The sequence below is a fragment of the Pelobates fuscus genome, chromosome 1 (assembly GCF_036172605.1).
Source record: "Pelobates fuscus isolate aPelFus1 chromosome 1, aPelFus1.pri, whole genome shotgun sequence".
NCBI classification, from domain to species: Eukaryota; Metazoa; Chordata; class Amphibia; order Anura; family Pelobatidae; genus Pelobates; species Pelobates fuscus.
The window spans coordinates 2,894,403-2,910,419 of record NC_086317.1 but is presented as its reverse complement, the minus strand read 5'-3'; the positions used below and the strand labels follow the sequence as shown (position 1 = coordinate 2,910,419).

Below are 16,017 nucleotides of genomic sequence, written 5' to 3'. Positions count from 1 at the left end.
AACGCCCCCCATACAGGTAACGCTCCCCATACAGGTAACGCCCCCATACAGGTAACGCCCCCCCATACAGGTAACGCCCCCCATACAGGTAATGCCCCCCCCATAAAAGGTAACGCCCCCATACAGGTAACGCCCTCCATACAGGTAACGCCCCCCATACAGGTAACGCCCCCCATACAGGTAACGCCCTCCATACAGGTAACGCCCCCATACAGGTAACGCCCTCCATACAGGTAACGCCCCCCATACAGGTAACGCCCTCCATACAGGTAACGCCCCCCATACAGGTAACGCCCTCCATACAGGTAACGCCCCCATACAGGTAACGCCCCCATACAGGTAACGCCCCCCATACAGGTAACGCCCCCCATACAGGTAACGCCCCCATACAGGTAACGCCCCCCATACAGGTAACGCCCCCATACAGGTAACGCCCTCCATACAGGTAACGCCCTCCATACAGGTAACGCCCCCATACAGGTAACGCCCTCCATACAGGTAACGCCCCCCCATACAGGTAACGCCCCCATACAGGTAACGCCCCCCATACAGGTAACGCCCCCCATACAGGTAACGCCCCCATACAGGTAACGCCCCCCATACAGGTAACGCCCCCATACAGGTAACGCCCCCCATACAGGTAACGCCACCATACAGGTAACGCCCCCCATACAGGTAACGCCCTCCATACAGGTAACGCCCTCCATACAGGTAACGCCCCCCATACAGGTAACGCCCTCCATACAGGTAACGCCCCCATACAGGTAACGCCCCCCATACAGGTAACGCCCCCATACAGGTAACGCCCTCCATACAGGTAACGCCCTCCATACAGGTAACGCCCTCCATACAGGTAACGCCCCCATACAGGTAACGCCCTCCATACAGGTAACGCCCTCCATACAGGTAATGCCCCCATACAGGTAATGCCCCCCCATACAGGTAACGCCCCCATACAGGTAACGCCCCCCATACAGGTAACGCCCCCCATACAGGTAACGCCCCCATACAGGTAACGCCCTCCATAAAGATAGCCCCTCCCATACAGGAAGCTCCTCCCATACAGATAACCCCTCCCCATACAGGAAGCTCCTCCCACCGGCACAGCTGAGCTCTGATTGGAGGGATTAGTGTCACACTGTAAGCTGATGGCTCGGGCTGATGACGTTGCAGAGCAGGGAGTCGCAGTACGAGCTCGTCACACAGCAACTTCCTGCCAGAATTAAAGATGGCGCCGGTGGTTAGTCCTGCGTTCCAAGACTCGGCCTGCCCCGCGGCTCTGATTGGCTGGAACCCAAACCTGGACAAAGATGGCGGCGCCCACACTGGTATGACCCGAGACATGGCCTGAGAGAGAGAGAGAGAGAGAGAGAGAGAGAGAGAGAGAGAGAGAGAGAGAGAGAGAGAGAGACTGACTGACTGACAGAGAGAGAGACTGACTGAGAGAGAGAGAGAGAGAGACTGACTGACTGACAGAGAGAGAGACTGACTGAGAGAGAGAGAGAGAGAGACTGACTGAGAGAGAGAGAGAGAGAGACTGACTGAGAGAGAGAGACTGACTGAGAGAGAGAGAGAGACTGACTGACTGACAGAGAGAGAGAGACTGACTGACTGACAGAGAGAGAGACTGACTGAGAGAGAGAGAGAGAGAGACTGACTGACTGACAGAGAGAGAGACTGACTGAGAGAGAGAGAGAGAGAGACTGACTGACTGACAGAGAGAGAGACTGACTGAGAGAGAGAGAGAGAGAGACTGACTGAGAGAGAGAGAGAGAGAGACTGACTGAGAGAGAGAGACTGACTGAGAGAGAGAGAGAGACTGACTGAGAGAGAGAGAGAGACTGACTGAGAGAGAGAGAGACTGACTGAGAGAGAGAGAGAGAGAGAGAGAGAGACTGACTGACTGAGAGAGAGACTGACTGAGAGAGAGACTGACTGAGAGAGAGACTGACTGAGAGAGAGACTGACTGAGAGAGAGACTGACTGAGAGAGAGACTGACTGAGAGAGAGACTGACTGAGAGAGAGAGACAGACTGAGAGAGAGAGAGAGACTGACTGACTGACTGAGAGAGACTGACTGACTGACTGAGAGAGAGACTGACTGACTGAGAGAGACTGACTGACTGAGAGAGAGACTGACTGACTGAGAGAGAGACTGACTGACTGAGAGAGAGACTGACTGACTGAGAGAGAGACTGACTGACTGAGAGAGAGACTGACTGACTGAGAGAGAGACTGACTGACTGAGAGAGAGACTGACTGACTGAGAGAGACTGACTGACTGAGAGAGAGACTGACTGACTGAGAGAGACTGACTGAGAGAGAGAGAGACTGACTGACTGAGAGAGAGACTGACTGACTGAGAGAGAGAGACTGACTGAGAGAGAGAGAGACTGACTGACTGAGAGAGAGACTGACTGACTGAGAGAGAGAGACTGACTGACTGAGAGAGAGAGACTGACTGACTGAGAGAGACTGACTGACTGACTGACTGAGAGAGACTGACTGACTGACTGACTGAGAGAGAGAGACTGACTGACTGACTGAGAGAGAGAGACTGACTGACTGAGAGAGAGACTGACTGAGAGAGAGACTGACTGAGAGAGAGAGACTGACTGACTGACTGAGAGAGAGAGACTGACTGACTGACTGAGAGAGAGAGACTGACTGACTGACTGACTGAGAGAGAGAGACTGACTGACTGAGAGAGAGAGACTGACTGACTGAGAGAGAGAGACTGACTGACTGAGAGAGACTGACTGACTGACTGACTGAGAGAGAGACTGACTGAGAGAGAGACTGACTGACTGACTGAGAGAGAGACTGACTGAGAGAGAGACTGACTGACTGACTGAGAGAGAGAGACTGACTGACTGACTGAGAGAGAGAGACTGACTGACTGAGAGAGAGAGACTGACTGACTGACTGACTGAGAGAGAGAGACTGACTGACTGAGAGAGACTGACTGACTGACTGACTGAGAGAGAGACTGACTGACTGACTGAGAGAGAGAGACTGACTGACTGACTGAGAGAGAGACTGACTGAGAGAGAGACTGACTGAGAGAGAGACTGACTGAGAGAGAGACTGACTGAGAGAGAGAGACTGACTGACTGAGAGAGAGAGACTGACTGACTGAGAGAGAGAGACTGACTGACTGAGAGAGAGAGACTGACTGACTGAGAGAGACTGACTGACTGACTGAGAGAGAGACTGACTGACTGAGAGAGAGACTGACTGAGAGAGAGAGACTGACTGACTGAGAGAGAGACTGACTGAGAGAGAGACTGACTGAGAGAGAGACTGACTGAGAGAGAGACTGACTGAGAGAGAGAGACAGACTGAGAGAGAGAGAGACTGACTGACTGAGAGAGAGACTGACTGACTGACTGAGAGAGAGACTGACTGACTGAGAGAGAGAGAGACTGACTGACTGAGAGAGAGAGAGACTGACTGACTGAGAGAGAGAGAGACTGACTGACTGACTGAGAGAGAGACTGACTGACTGAGAGAGAGAGACTGACTGAGAGAGAGACTGACTGACTGACTGACTGAGAGAGACTGACTGACTGACTGAGAGAGAGAGACTGACTGACTGACTGAGAGAGAGACTGACTGAGAGAGAGAGACTGACTGACTGACTGACTGAGAGAGAGAGACTGACTGACTGACTGACTGAGAGAGAGACTGACTGACTGACTGACTGAGAGAGAGACTGACTGACTGAGAGAGAGAGACTGACTGAGAGAGAGACTGACTGAGAGAGAGACTGACTGAGAGAGAGACTGACTGAGAGAGAGACTGACTGAGAGAGAGAGACTGACTGACTGACTGAGAGAGAGAGACTGACTGACTGACTGAGAGAGAGAGACTGACTGACTGACTGAGAGAGAGAGACTGACTGACTGAGAGAGACTGACTGACTGACTGAGAGAGAGACTGACTGACTGACTGAGAGAGAGACTGACTGAGAGAGAGAGACTGACTGACTGACTGACTGAGAGAGAGACTGACTGAGAGAGAGAGACTGACTGACTGAGAGAGAGAGACTGACTGACTGAGAGAGAGAGACTGACTGACTGAGAGAGAGACTGACTGACTGAGAGAGAGACTGACTGACTGAGAGAGAGACACTGACTGACTGAGAGAGAGACACTGACTGACTGAGAGAGAGACACTGACTGACTGAGAGAGAGACACTGACTGACTGAGAGAGAGACACTGACTGACTGAGAGAGAGACACTGACTGACTGAGAGAGAGACTGACTGACTGAGAGAGAGACTGACTGACTGAGAGAGAGAGAGAGACTGACTGAGAGAGAGAGACTGACTGACTGACTGAGAGAGAGAGACTGACTGACTGACTGAGAGAGAGAGACTGACTGACTGAGAGAGAGACTGACTGACTGACTGAGAGAGAGACTGACTGACTGACTGAGAGAGAGAGACTGACTGACTGACTGAGAGAGAGACTGACTGACTGAGAGAGAGAGAGACTGACTGAGAGAGAGAGAGAGACTGACTGACTGAGAGAGAGAGAGAGACTGACTGACTGAGAGAGAGAGAGAGACTGACTGACTGACTGACTGAGAGAGAGAGACTGACTGACTGACTGACTGAGAGACGGCATGAGACAGAAAGAGAGACAGCATCAGAGAGAGAGAGACAGCATGAGACTGAGCCAGGCTTAGAGAGAGAGACAGCATGAGACTGAGCCAGGCTTAGAGAGAGAGAGAGAGCATGAGACTGAGCCAGGCTTAGAGAGAGAGAGAGCATGAGACTGAGCCAGGCTTAGAGAGAGAGAGAGAGCATGATACTGAGCCAGGCTTAGAGAGAGAGAGAGAGAGAGCATGAGACTGAGCCAGGCTTAGAGAGAGCATGAGACTGAGCCAGGCTTAGAGAGAGAGAGAGAGAGAGAGAGAGACAGCATGAGACAGAGCCAGGCTTAGAGAGAGAGAGAGAGACAGCATGAGACAGAGCCAGGCTTATAGAGAGAGACAGCATGAGACAGAGCCAGGCTTATAGAGAGAGAGGGAGACAGAGAGAGAGACAGCATGAGACATAGGGAGAGAGACAGCATGAGACAGAGGCAGGCTTAGAGAGAGACAGCATGAGACAGAGGCAGGCTTAGAGAGAGAGAGAGAGAGACAGCATGAGACAGCCAGGCTTAGAGAGAGCGAGACAGCATGAGACAGTCAGGCTTAGAGAGAGACAGCATGAGACAGTCAGGCTTAGAGAGAGACAGCATGAGACAGTCAGGCTTAGAGAGAGACAGCATGAGACAGTCAGGCTTAGAGAGAGACAGCATGAGACAGTCAGGCTTAGAGAGAGACAGCATGAGACAGTCAGGCTTAGAGAGAGACAGCATGAGACAGTCAGGCTTAGAGAGAGACAGCATGAGACAGTCAGGCTTAGAGAGAGACAGCATGAGACAGTCAGGCTTAGAGAGAGACAGCATGAGACAGAGTCAGGCTTAGAGAGAGACAGCATGAGACAGAGCCAGGCTTAGAGAGAGAGAGAGACAGCATGAGACAGAGCCAGGCTTAGAGAGAGAGACAGCATGAGACAGAGCCAGGCTTAGAGAGAGAGAGCATGAGACAGAGCCAGGCTTAGAGAGAGAGAGAGAGAGACAGAGCCAGGCTTAGAGAGAGAGAGAGAGAGAGAGAGAGAGAGCATGAGACAGAGCCAGGCTTAGAGAGAGCCCGAGCCAGGCTTAGAGAGAGCCCGAGCCAGGCTTAGAGAGAGCCCGAGCCAGGCTTAGAGAGAGCCCGAGCCAGGCTTAGAGAGAGACAGAGCCAGGCTTAGAGAGAGACAGAGCCAGGCTTAGAGAGAGACAGCATGAGACAGAGCCAGGCTTAGAGAGAGAGAGAGAGACAGCATGAGACAGAGCCAGGCTTAGAGGGAGAGCATGCGAGAGAGAGCATGAGACAGAGCCAGGCTTAGAGAGAGAGAGAGACAGCATGAGACAGAGCCAGGCTTAGAGAGAGAGAGAGAGAGTGAGACAACATGAGACAGAGCCAGGCTTAGAGAGAGAGAGAGAGAGAGAGAGAGAGAGAGTGAGACAACATGAGACAGAGCCAGGCTCTGTTGTGAGACAGCGCGAGTGGGGAGCGTCCCAGTTGACACAGCGCGAGTGGGGAGCGTCCCAGTTGACACAGCGCGAGTGGGGAGCGTCCCAGTTGACACAGCGCGAGGGGGGAGCGTCCCAGTTGACACAGCGCGAGGGGGGAGCGTCCCAGTTGACACAGCGCGAGGGGGGAGCGTCCCAGTTGACACAGCGCGAGGGGGGAGCGTCCCAGTTGACACAGCGCGAGGGGGGAGCGTCCCAGTTGACACAGCGCGAGGGGGGAGCGTCCCAGTTGACACAGCGCCAGGGGGGAGCGTCCCAGTTGACACAGCGCCAGGGGGGAGCGTCCCAGTTGACACAGCGCCAGGGGGGAGCGTCCCAGTTGACACAGCGCCAGGGGGGAGCGTCCCAGTTGACACAGCGCGAGGGGGGAGCGTCCCAGTTGACACAGCGCGAGGGGGGAGCGTCCCAGTTGACACAGCGCGAGGGGGGAGCGTCCCAGTTGACACAGCGCGAGGGGGGAGCGTCCCAGTTGACACAGCGCGAGAAGGGAGCGTCCCAGTTGACACAGCGCGAGGGGGGAGCGTCCCAGTTGACACAGCGCGAGGGGGGAGCGTCCCAGTTGACACAGCGCGAGGGGGGAGCGTCCCAGTTGACACAGCGCGAGGGGGGAGCGTCCCAGTTGACACAGCGCGAGGGGGGAGCGTCCCAGTTGACACAGCGCGAGGGGGAGCGTCCCAGTTGACACAGCGCGAGGGGGGAGCGTCCCAGTTGACACAGCGCGAGGGGGAAGCGTCCCAGTTGACACAGCGCGAGGGGGGAGCGTCCCAGTTGACACAGCGCGAGGGGGGAGCGTCCCAGTTGACACAGCGCGAGGGGGGAGCGTCCCAGTTGACACAGCGCGAGGGGGGAGCGTCCCAGTTGACACAGCGCGAGGGGGGAGCGTCCCAGTTGACACAGCGCGAGGGGGGATGAAGGGTCCCAGTTGAGACACAGCGCGGGGGGGATGGAGGGTCCCTGTTGAGACACAGCGCGGGGGGATGGAGGGTCCCAGTTGAGACACAGCGCGGGGGGGATGGAGGGTCCCAGTTGAGACACAGCGCGGGGGGGATGGAGGGTCCCAGTTGAGACACAGCTTTTGAAAAACTTGAATCCTGAGGTTTTAGATAACATTACACTAATTTATACTCGCAGTTAAAACACACTCAGCCCTGCTTGCTGACCCTCACTGCAGATATTTCAATTTTTTTTAATGCAAACTTCCACCAGTGAGAGCAATAAATGTTATCTGAATGCTTCAGTTCTGTCATAATGAATATCCAGGGCATTAACTGCACTTTGATCCAAGGAGAAATCTGATTGCCACACGGTTGTCAATAAATATGTTTCCCTTTTCCAACAGTGCTGAGATTTCTCAAAGTATAGATTTTTGATGACCATTTGTTATGTATTCTAGGATGTCATGTGAAAGGCCTTTCCTAAACGCAGCAGCCCAATGTCAGATCACACAACCACACGGGCCGCCCGCCCCTCGCCTGCTCTTCCTGATTGTATTTGTGACCCAGAGATTCCTAAGACTGGATGGGAACGAATCCGAGAGCTCTTTCAACCCAAGTTAGTCTGACTGCTCTCTGCTTGGTGTGTGTATATATCTGCCTGGCTGTACACATGGGCTATGTTATAGTTGGCAGGATGTAATGTTACCTTGTAGTTGCTGGAGTGTTAAAGTGGATTATCTTTTGGTTACTAGGGTGTAATTATATATATATATATAGTAGCGGATTGCATAGGGCTGTCAGCAGAATGATGTGTTAAAATGTGTTTCGTTAATTTTCCTGCTATGTGTAGTACAATTGTATGCAGTATTCGTCTGGTTGTTCAGTAAAACTCCTCCGTTCGGTATACGAACAAACTACCGAACAACCAGACCTCACCAGAGTGAAGTATGCCTCCAATTACGACTTGCAACAATGTTGCAATCCAGTAATGGCCAATTAAGCGAAAGGTATCTACGGAATACAAACACGTGGCGGCGGCCATCTTACCATACGAATGCTTAGCGGGGTTTGGTCGTCGAGTGTCTGGAACCCAAATCGGACACTTGACTACGCGAACCCCGCTGAGACCTCCATACCTCCATCCTTTTGTCAAGAATCCCATGAACAAGGGGATTCACACGAATCCATCCCAGCCTGTGTAACCCATTGCTTTCGTGTGTTTTTTTCCCTTTTGTCTGAGACCGACCACAGGGCCAGAATGTGTGGAACGAATTTCGGCTGCTACTCTCTGTGCGGTGGTTCTTTTTAATACCTCCATAAATTTCCCAAACCCCTGGTTCGATCTGGGTGATTTTTGAGTATGTTGATCACGCAGTGGATATAAGATTTAGGGGTGTACCCCCAATGGAAGGGGTACATCCAGGAAACTGGGAAAACTGTGTCCTGCATAATGGGATTATGTGTCATGCTGAGGGGAGGAGAAGTGTGGGTGGCAACTCTAATATTACTGGTTACTGTACCAATTATTGTGGGTGTCTCTCGTGCATGGGAGAAATGCTTAAAAGCCAAGTGTAACGGAGCTCCGTGTACCCCGACCGAGTACCCTCCGTTGATGGATGCTCCTAGCGCTCTCAGAGGACTCCAAGCACTGCAGACGACACCACAACCACCGCAGGCTCCACAACCGCCGTAGCTTAACTGGAGCCGCGCCGTCTTCCTTCCACCCTGGATCGGCTTCTGTCCTCCAGGACCGTGTGGGGAAGACCTCTCCTCCAGGAGAGCGTATCCGGAACAAGCTCTTACAAGAGCTAAGTGATTAAGAGCTCAGGGGAATATGCAGCACATAGCAATCCCCAGTGTGATATAGCAGTTCCCTCCAATAACGAGACACGGCTACGTATTGAGGGTCAGAAGAGGTCTGAGGACTGGAACACCCAGCCTGCTTTTTATTACCATTTTGAAAATACAGGACCACCCACAGGGCGGGACAAAACAACCAATCATACACGTACATCATTAAAACCACTCCCAGTAATTACACACAAAATCCTCCCCTATGTCTGTGATATAATTATGCTACACAAGGGATTAACATAATTATCACAGACAGTAAAAATACAGTTTTTACACAACATTCATAACTCCCAAAATATACATCACATTCGCATAAAAATACATATTCACAATCAATCCATTCAGGGGAACAACATACTCAAAAATCATACGAATTGGACCAGGGGTTCAGAAGTTAGTACAAATGTGCATTTGACCTTCTGGAAGCATGGTTTTACAGGGCCCTCTATCCTGGAGACAATGGGGGGAAGTAATTCAATTATCCAGGACTAGAGGCAGACTCCATTAACCACATGGTTGCAAAACAACATAAAACACTTTAAAATACATAAAGTCACATTTTACACATAACACACAGACATTTCACATATCCCCAGATAGCTGGGATCTGAGCGCACAAAACTACCGAATAGCGCGCAGATCCTATTCACACAGTTCAATTGCCATGGAGCTAAAGTCTTTCCCATAGTCTTTCATTATATGAATAGGCTCCATGGCATAGCCATCTGGGGTATCACCGCTCACACAGGGCCATAGTCATAAGGAAGGAGGCTGGCAAATAGGCTTCTCCACAATCCAGGGAAGCAGGGCAATTTCTCATTTAAAGGGCCAGTTACAAATAGCGATTTGTAACACATCTCCCCTTTGGGGGGAAGACTAACCAGGCATCTGACCTTCTGTCGGTCAGTGCCTCCGTTAGTCGATCCACCAACCCACAATAAACAGATGTCCGAGTAGCCCCCCCACAACATCAAAGTACAGGAACAGCCCACCCACAACACACAGTCACTGCACCTGGGTATTTGGCTGTGGTAATGAGGCCACATGCCGAGGGTACTTGAAGGGCAGAGGCCAACTGCACTCTGCCCAGATGCCAGCTCTTCTGCTGGGGTAGCCTGCAGGACATCAGGCTCTGGACCAGGGACAAAGGTAGGGCAGAGGCCGACTGCGCTCTGCCCAGCTGCCAGCTCTTCTGCTGGGGTAGCCTGCAGGACATCAGGCTCTTGACCAGGGACAAAGGTAGGGCAGAGGCCGACTGCACTCTGCCCAGATGCCAGCTCTTCCACTGGGGTAGCCTGCAGGACATCAGGCTCTGGATCAGGGACAAAGGTAGGGCAGAGGCCGACTGCACTCTGCCCAGCTGCCAGCTCGTCTGCTGGGGTACTGAGACCATAGTCCGGCTCAGTAGCCAAGGGAACATGGACGTCAGTAGGGGTTAACATCGCCTCTGTTAACCCTGGTGCCACGCTAGGAGTTAGCTGGGGAGGGGAATTTGTACTTACCCCCTCCTCTGGGTGTCCCGGTGAGGGTAGTTGGGGATCTGGAAAGGCTGTCCAGCATCCCTGTAGGTCAGGCACAGAGACCACGGTCCCATCTGCGCCGTCTGGAGGATGGGTGTCTCCCCTTGTTAGGGGAAGCTGCCGCTGGGGAGAGGGGGTGCTGTGCTCCTTTCCCGGAAACACAGGCTGCCGCTGGAGAGGGAGACCGCCTGTCTCCATTCCCTTACCATTGTCCTGTTGCTGTAGAGAGGGACCAACTGTCTCTGCTCTCTGTAGGACACACTGCTGCTGGGGGGGAAGGACGGCACCTTCGGCCCCCTGGGGTACACACTGCCGCTGGAGAGGGAGACCGCCTGTCTCCACTCCCTTACCATTGTCCTGTTGCTGTAGAGAGGGACCAACTGTCTCTGCTCTCTGTAGGACACACTGCTGCTGGGGGGAAAGGACGGCACCTTCGGCCCCCTGGGGTACACACTGCCGCTGGAGAGGGAGACCGCCTGTCTCCACTCCCTTACCATGGTCCTGTTGCTGTAGAGAGGGACCAACTGTCTCTGCTCTCTGTAGGACACACTGCTGCTGGGGGGGAAGGACGGCACCTTCGGCCCCCTGTAACTCACGCTGTTGTTGGGGCGCAGGGACGGAATACTTTGCCCTCACTGCCCGATATTCTGCTTCCATCTGCAGATACTCCGCCAGTTCTCTCCTCACTCTTGGTACAATTTCCTCTGTTAGGAGGGGCCCGTAGACAGCCAACCGCCGCTTCAGCATAGCGTCAAACTGTACGTGACTATACCAATAGTCCAGTTTTGCTGGGTGTTCCCAGGATGCTGTTCCTCGCCCTAGGGAAGCCATCCTGTTGTAGCCAGGGGCGCTGCCCAATGGCTAGCGTTGCCCTCAATTGTAACTCCAAACGTTACCAGTGTCTCTGAGCTGCTTCTCCTCGCACTAGGACGCCATCCCACCGCTGCCACCAATGTAACGGAGCTCCGTGTACCCCGACCGAGTACCCTCCGTTGATGGATGCTCCTAGCGCTCTCAGAGGACTCCAAGCACTGCAGACGACACCACAACCACCGCAGGCTCCACAACCGCCGTAGCTTAACTGGAGCCGCGCCGTCTTCCTTCCACCCTGGATCGGCTTCTGTCCTCCAGGACCGTGTGGGGAAGACCTCTCCTCCAGGAGAGCGTATCCGGAACAAGCTCTTACAAGAGCTAAGTGATTAAGAGCTCAGGGGAATATGCAGCACATAGCAATCCCCAGTGTGATATAGCAGTTCCCTCCAATAACGAGACACGGCTACGTATTGAGGGTCAGAAGAGGTCTGAGGACTGGAACACCCAGCCTGCTTTTTATTACCATTTTGAAAATACAGGACCACCCACAGGGCGGGACAAAACAACCAATCATACACGTACATCATTAAAACCACTCCCAGTAATTACACACAAAATCCTCCCCTATGTCTGTGATATAATTATGCTACACAAGGGATTAACATAATTATCACAGACAGTAAAAATACAGTTTTTACACAACATTCATAACTCCCAAAATATACATCACATTCGCATACATACATATTCACAATCAATCCATTCAGGGGAACAACATACTCAAAAATCATACGAATTGGACCAGGGGTTCAGAAGTTAGTACAAATGTGCATTTGACCTTCTGGAAGCATGGTTTTACAGGGCCCTCTATCCTGGAGACAATGGGGGGAAGTAATTCAATTATCCAGGACTAGAGGCAGACTCCATTAACCACATGGTTGCAAAACAACATAAAACACTTTAAAATACATAAAGTCACATTTTACACATAACACACAGACATTTCACATATCCCCAGATAGCTGGGATCTGAGCGCACAAAACTACCGAATAGCGCGCAGATCCTATTCACACAGTTCAATTGCCATGGAGCTAAAGTCTTTCCCATAGTCTTTCATTATATGAATAGGCTCCATGGCATAGCCATCTGGGGTATCACCGCTCACACAGGGCCATAGTCATAAGGAAGGAGGCTGGCAAATAGGCTTCTCCACAATCCAGGGAAGCAGGGCAATTTCTCATTTAAAGGGCCAGTTACAAATAGCGATTTGTAACACCAAGTGTGTGGAATAAAAGTTGAGTTCTGCTCCTGATGCTGTGTGTCGTCCAGTCATTGGGAAACGTAATGGGATACTTTTGGATTACTTTACTAACTGTTGGGTTCTGTTGGGTTTTATTACTTGTTCCTGAGCCTCACTTGGATTACCAGCAGAGATAGTCTGTGAGAGACCAGCACTCCGCTACTTTGGTTGGCAGCGCTGGGATCCAGACTCACAAAGGAACAAGTACCAATGGAGTACGGATGGAGATTGATTACTCTACACTAAAACGGGCCACGCTAAAAGACCTAGAAGCAAGGGGTATTTCGGCCAGTAATTAGACTAAAGCGATTCTCATCACAGAAGTCATGGCGGAATACCGAACGGAGGGTGGTTCGGTTCCCGAACGGAGTGATTCGGCGGACGGACAGGAGCAAGCAGAGTTTCAAAGACAGCTACAGTTCAGGCTGTCCTTTTATGGGGAGAATCCACCGGCAGATATAATCTCCAAGACAATGCCAGAAGTCCAGGAGTTTGTAATGCGACAAAGGATACCACAAACCCCAGAAAGAAGCCCAGCAATGACTATGGTACAAGAGGGTAAGTCAAAGATACCCTACCAAGCTTTTAAAATGTATGTAGAGGCAGAGGAAGACATAGATGCCTTCCTCCAAGATTTTGAAAGACTATGCGCTCTGCACAAAATCAATGCAGAGGATTGGGTTCCCATCCTAGTTGGGCGGTTAACAGGGAGAGCCGCCGAAGCTTACCGCACTGTACCAGACGCAGAGATCCGGGGCTATAGCTGGCTATACCTGGCCAGGTATGCCATCACACCCGAGGCATATCGGAGGCGCTTCAGGGAACTGAAGAAAGCCGAATGAACTTGTCGATTGCACTGGCGGCCCTCAGATGGATACAGGCTAACCAAGCACGATCCATGGAGGACTTATTACAAATGCTATTGTTGGAGCAGTTCTACGATGGGGTATCAACAGAGATCCAGGAATGGGTGAGGGACTGCAATCCCACCTCCCTCACAGAGGCGGCTAAGAAAGCCGATGACTATATGGATGCCCGCAGGCAGCACAAACCTGTGGTTAGCAAGTCCGCAGGATGACCCCTAGGGGGAACCAGCTACCCCACCAGCACAACAGCACCACCGCGACAACTACCACCCCCACCACCAGCCACTTCTCAACAGAGGTTCCGCCAGCCCAGCTCTGTGCAATGTCACCAGTGCCAGAGGTGGGGACACTACAAGAGAGACTGTCCCCAACTCCGAGACCGATCCACCTGGATCCGACCGGGGCCACCACCAACACCGAGAGCAGCAGCCCACTATTACCAGGACGAGACCACAGCCCCCTATGCCTCTGCAGTTCCGATCACCACCCTGGAACAGTGGGAAGAGCTTCACGAAGCAGACCCCTTACAGGCGAATGCAGATAACCGCCAGCATCACAGGCAAACCGTCTACCTGGAGGGCAAAGCTGTACAAGGGCTCCGCGACTCAGGAGCCACCATAACTCTGGTCAAAAGCCACCTAGTATCTGACAAAGCCAAGACCAGCAGGACTGTAGCCGTCAGGGTAGCCGGGGGGGCAGTATACCAGCTACCTACAGCAAGGGTTCATTTGCATTGGGGAGCGGGGTCAGGAAATTTGGAAGTGGGGTTGATGCCGCAATTGCCAGCGGAGGTTTTGCTGGGGAATGATCTGGGAAAGCTCACTTCTGCTTTTGAGCCCCAGGCCCCAACCACCGGAGAAGCTCATCCAGTGGCCACCAGGCAACAGGCCCGCACCCAGGACCACAACACACTACCAAAGGTTCAGGTAAGAGATCCTTCTCCTTCCTTAGACTGTGTCCCCTAGGCCCCCCCCCCTAAGGAATATGCAGCAGAGGTGATCACTGACCCTACCTTACAAATATATAGAGACATGGTCGCCTCTAACCAATCCTGGGGGGAGGGCGAGAGATTTATATGGGATAAGCAGCTCTTATACAGGGAGGCAGACAAACGGGTAGCCGGGTAAGAAGATTGTTATGAGGCAGCTACAGCTAGTGGTACCGCAGCGGTGTGGAGCCGAGTTGCTCCGGATAGCGCACGATATCCCGCTATCCGGACATTTGGGAGTTTCTTTTGGCCAGGAATCAGCCAGGAAGTTGAAATACTTGTGATACGTGCCAGAGGGTAGGGAAGAGGGGGGATCGGCGGGAAGCAAAACTGCATCTGCTTCTCATAATTGAAGAGCCATTCAGTAGGATAGCAGTAGACTTAATAGGCCCCCTTCGGAAGCCTAGTCCCTCTGGTAAGAAATATATCTTAACAGTAGTCGACTATGCCACCAGATACCCAGAGGCTGACCAATATCCACTCTTAAATGGTAGCCAAGGCCCTCATGCAGATTTTCTCCCGGATGGGGTTACCCAGGGAGATCATCTCGGATCAGGGTACTCAGTTTACCTCGGTTACCGGGAGGTACTGCAGGAATCAACAGGGTTTTCCCCGTTTGAATTGTTATTTGGGAGGAGAGTATGAGGACCACTAGATCTTATTAGGGAGCACTGGGAGGGAGACCGAAGCACAGACGGTACACCAATCATACCATATGTGTTGGCGTTTCGAGACCGCCTAGAAGCATTGACTAGGTCGGTAAGGTAAACCTTCAGGCGGCGCAGACCCGCCAGCGCACCTGGTATGATCGGGGTGCCAGGGACTGTAGCTTTCAGGTCGGGCAGAAAGTTTTAATTTTAAAACCTGTCCGACATGACAAGCTGCAGGCCGCCTGGCAGGGCCCATATAGAGTGGTGGAACAGAGATGTGACACCACGTATATAATTGGCCCCTATGCAGGGACTGGAGGGCGATGCATGCTCCAACGATCAGAGGAGGTGACCGCTATCTGTGCACCCAACTGTGACGTGTTTGACAGCCTCCCTCTCCCAGACCTTTTGGGGGATGGTCGGCTGTCTGGGGATTTAGGAGAGGTTGCACTGGGAGACTGGTTTAGCCCACAGGAGCGTACCGAGGTGCAGCAGCTGCTGAGGGAGAAGCAAGACACCTTCTCCAATGTGCCTGGGTACACTCCTCTGGCCACTCACAGAGTAGAAACCCTAGGGCAACTACCCATGCGCCAGACTCCCTACCGCATCCCTGAAGCGGTGCGGGAGAACATGTGCAAGGAGATCAATGAGATGCTCCAACTGGGGGTGATTGAGCCATCGGACAGCCCCTGGGCCTTCCCAGTAGTCCTCGTACCTAAGCGGGACGGTACGACCCGCTTCTGCGTAGACTACCGGAGGTTGAACAAGAAGACAGTGGCCGACACCTATCCTATGCCTAGGATAGACGAACTGCTAGACCGGATGGCCAGAGGCCAATACCTCACTACTATTGATCTATGTAAGGGGTATTGGCAGATCCCCTTGGCCCTGGATGCCATCCCTAAGTCAGCCTTTGTCACCCCATTTGGCCTGTACCAATTTAAGGTCATGCCGTTTGG

General features: G+C 52.6%; 1 protein-coding gene across 1 annotated transcript in view; it reads left to right on the top strand.

The window, feature by feature from the left end:
• Positions 1-1,192: 1,192 nt before the first annotated feature.
• Positions 1,193-16,017, top strand: part of TIMMDC1 (translocase of inner mitochondrial membrane domain containing 1) — a 29,470-nt gene continuing 14,645 nt past the window's right edge. The window contains exons 1-2 of the mRNA XM_063441802.1: positions 1,193-1,328; positions 7,525-7,682. Of these exons, the coding sequence (XP_063297872.1) occupies positions 7,564-7,682 (119 nt within the window). The 5' untranslated portion in view covers positions 1,193-1,328; positions 7,525-7,563. The remainder of the gene's footprint in view (positions 1,329-7,524; positions 7,683-16,017) is intronic.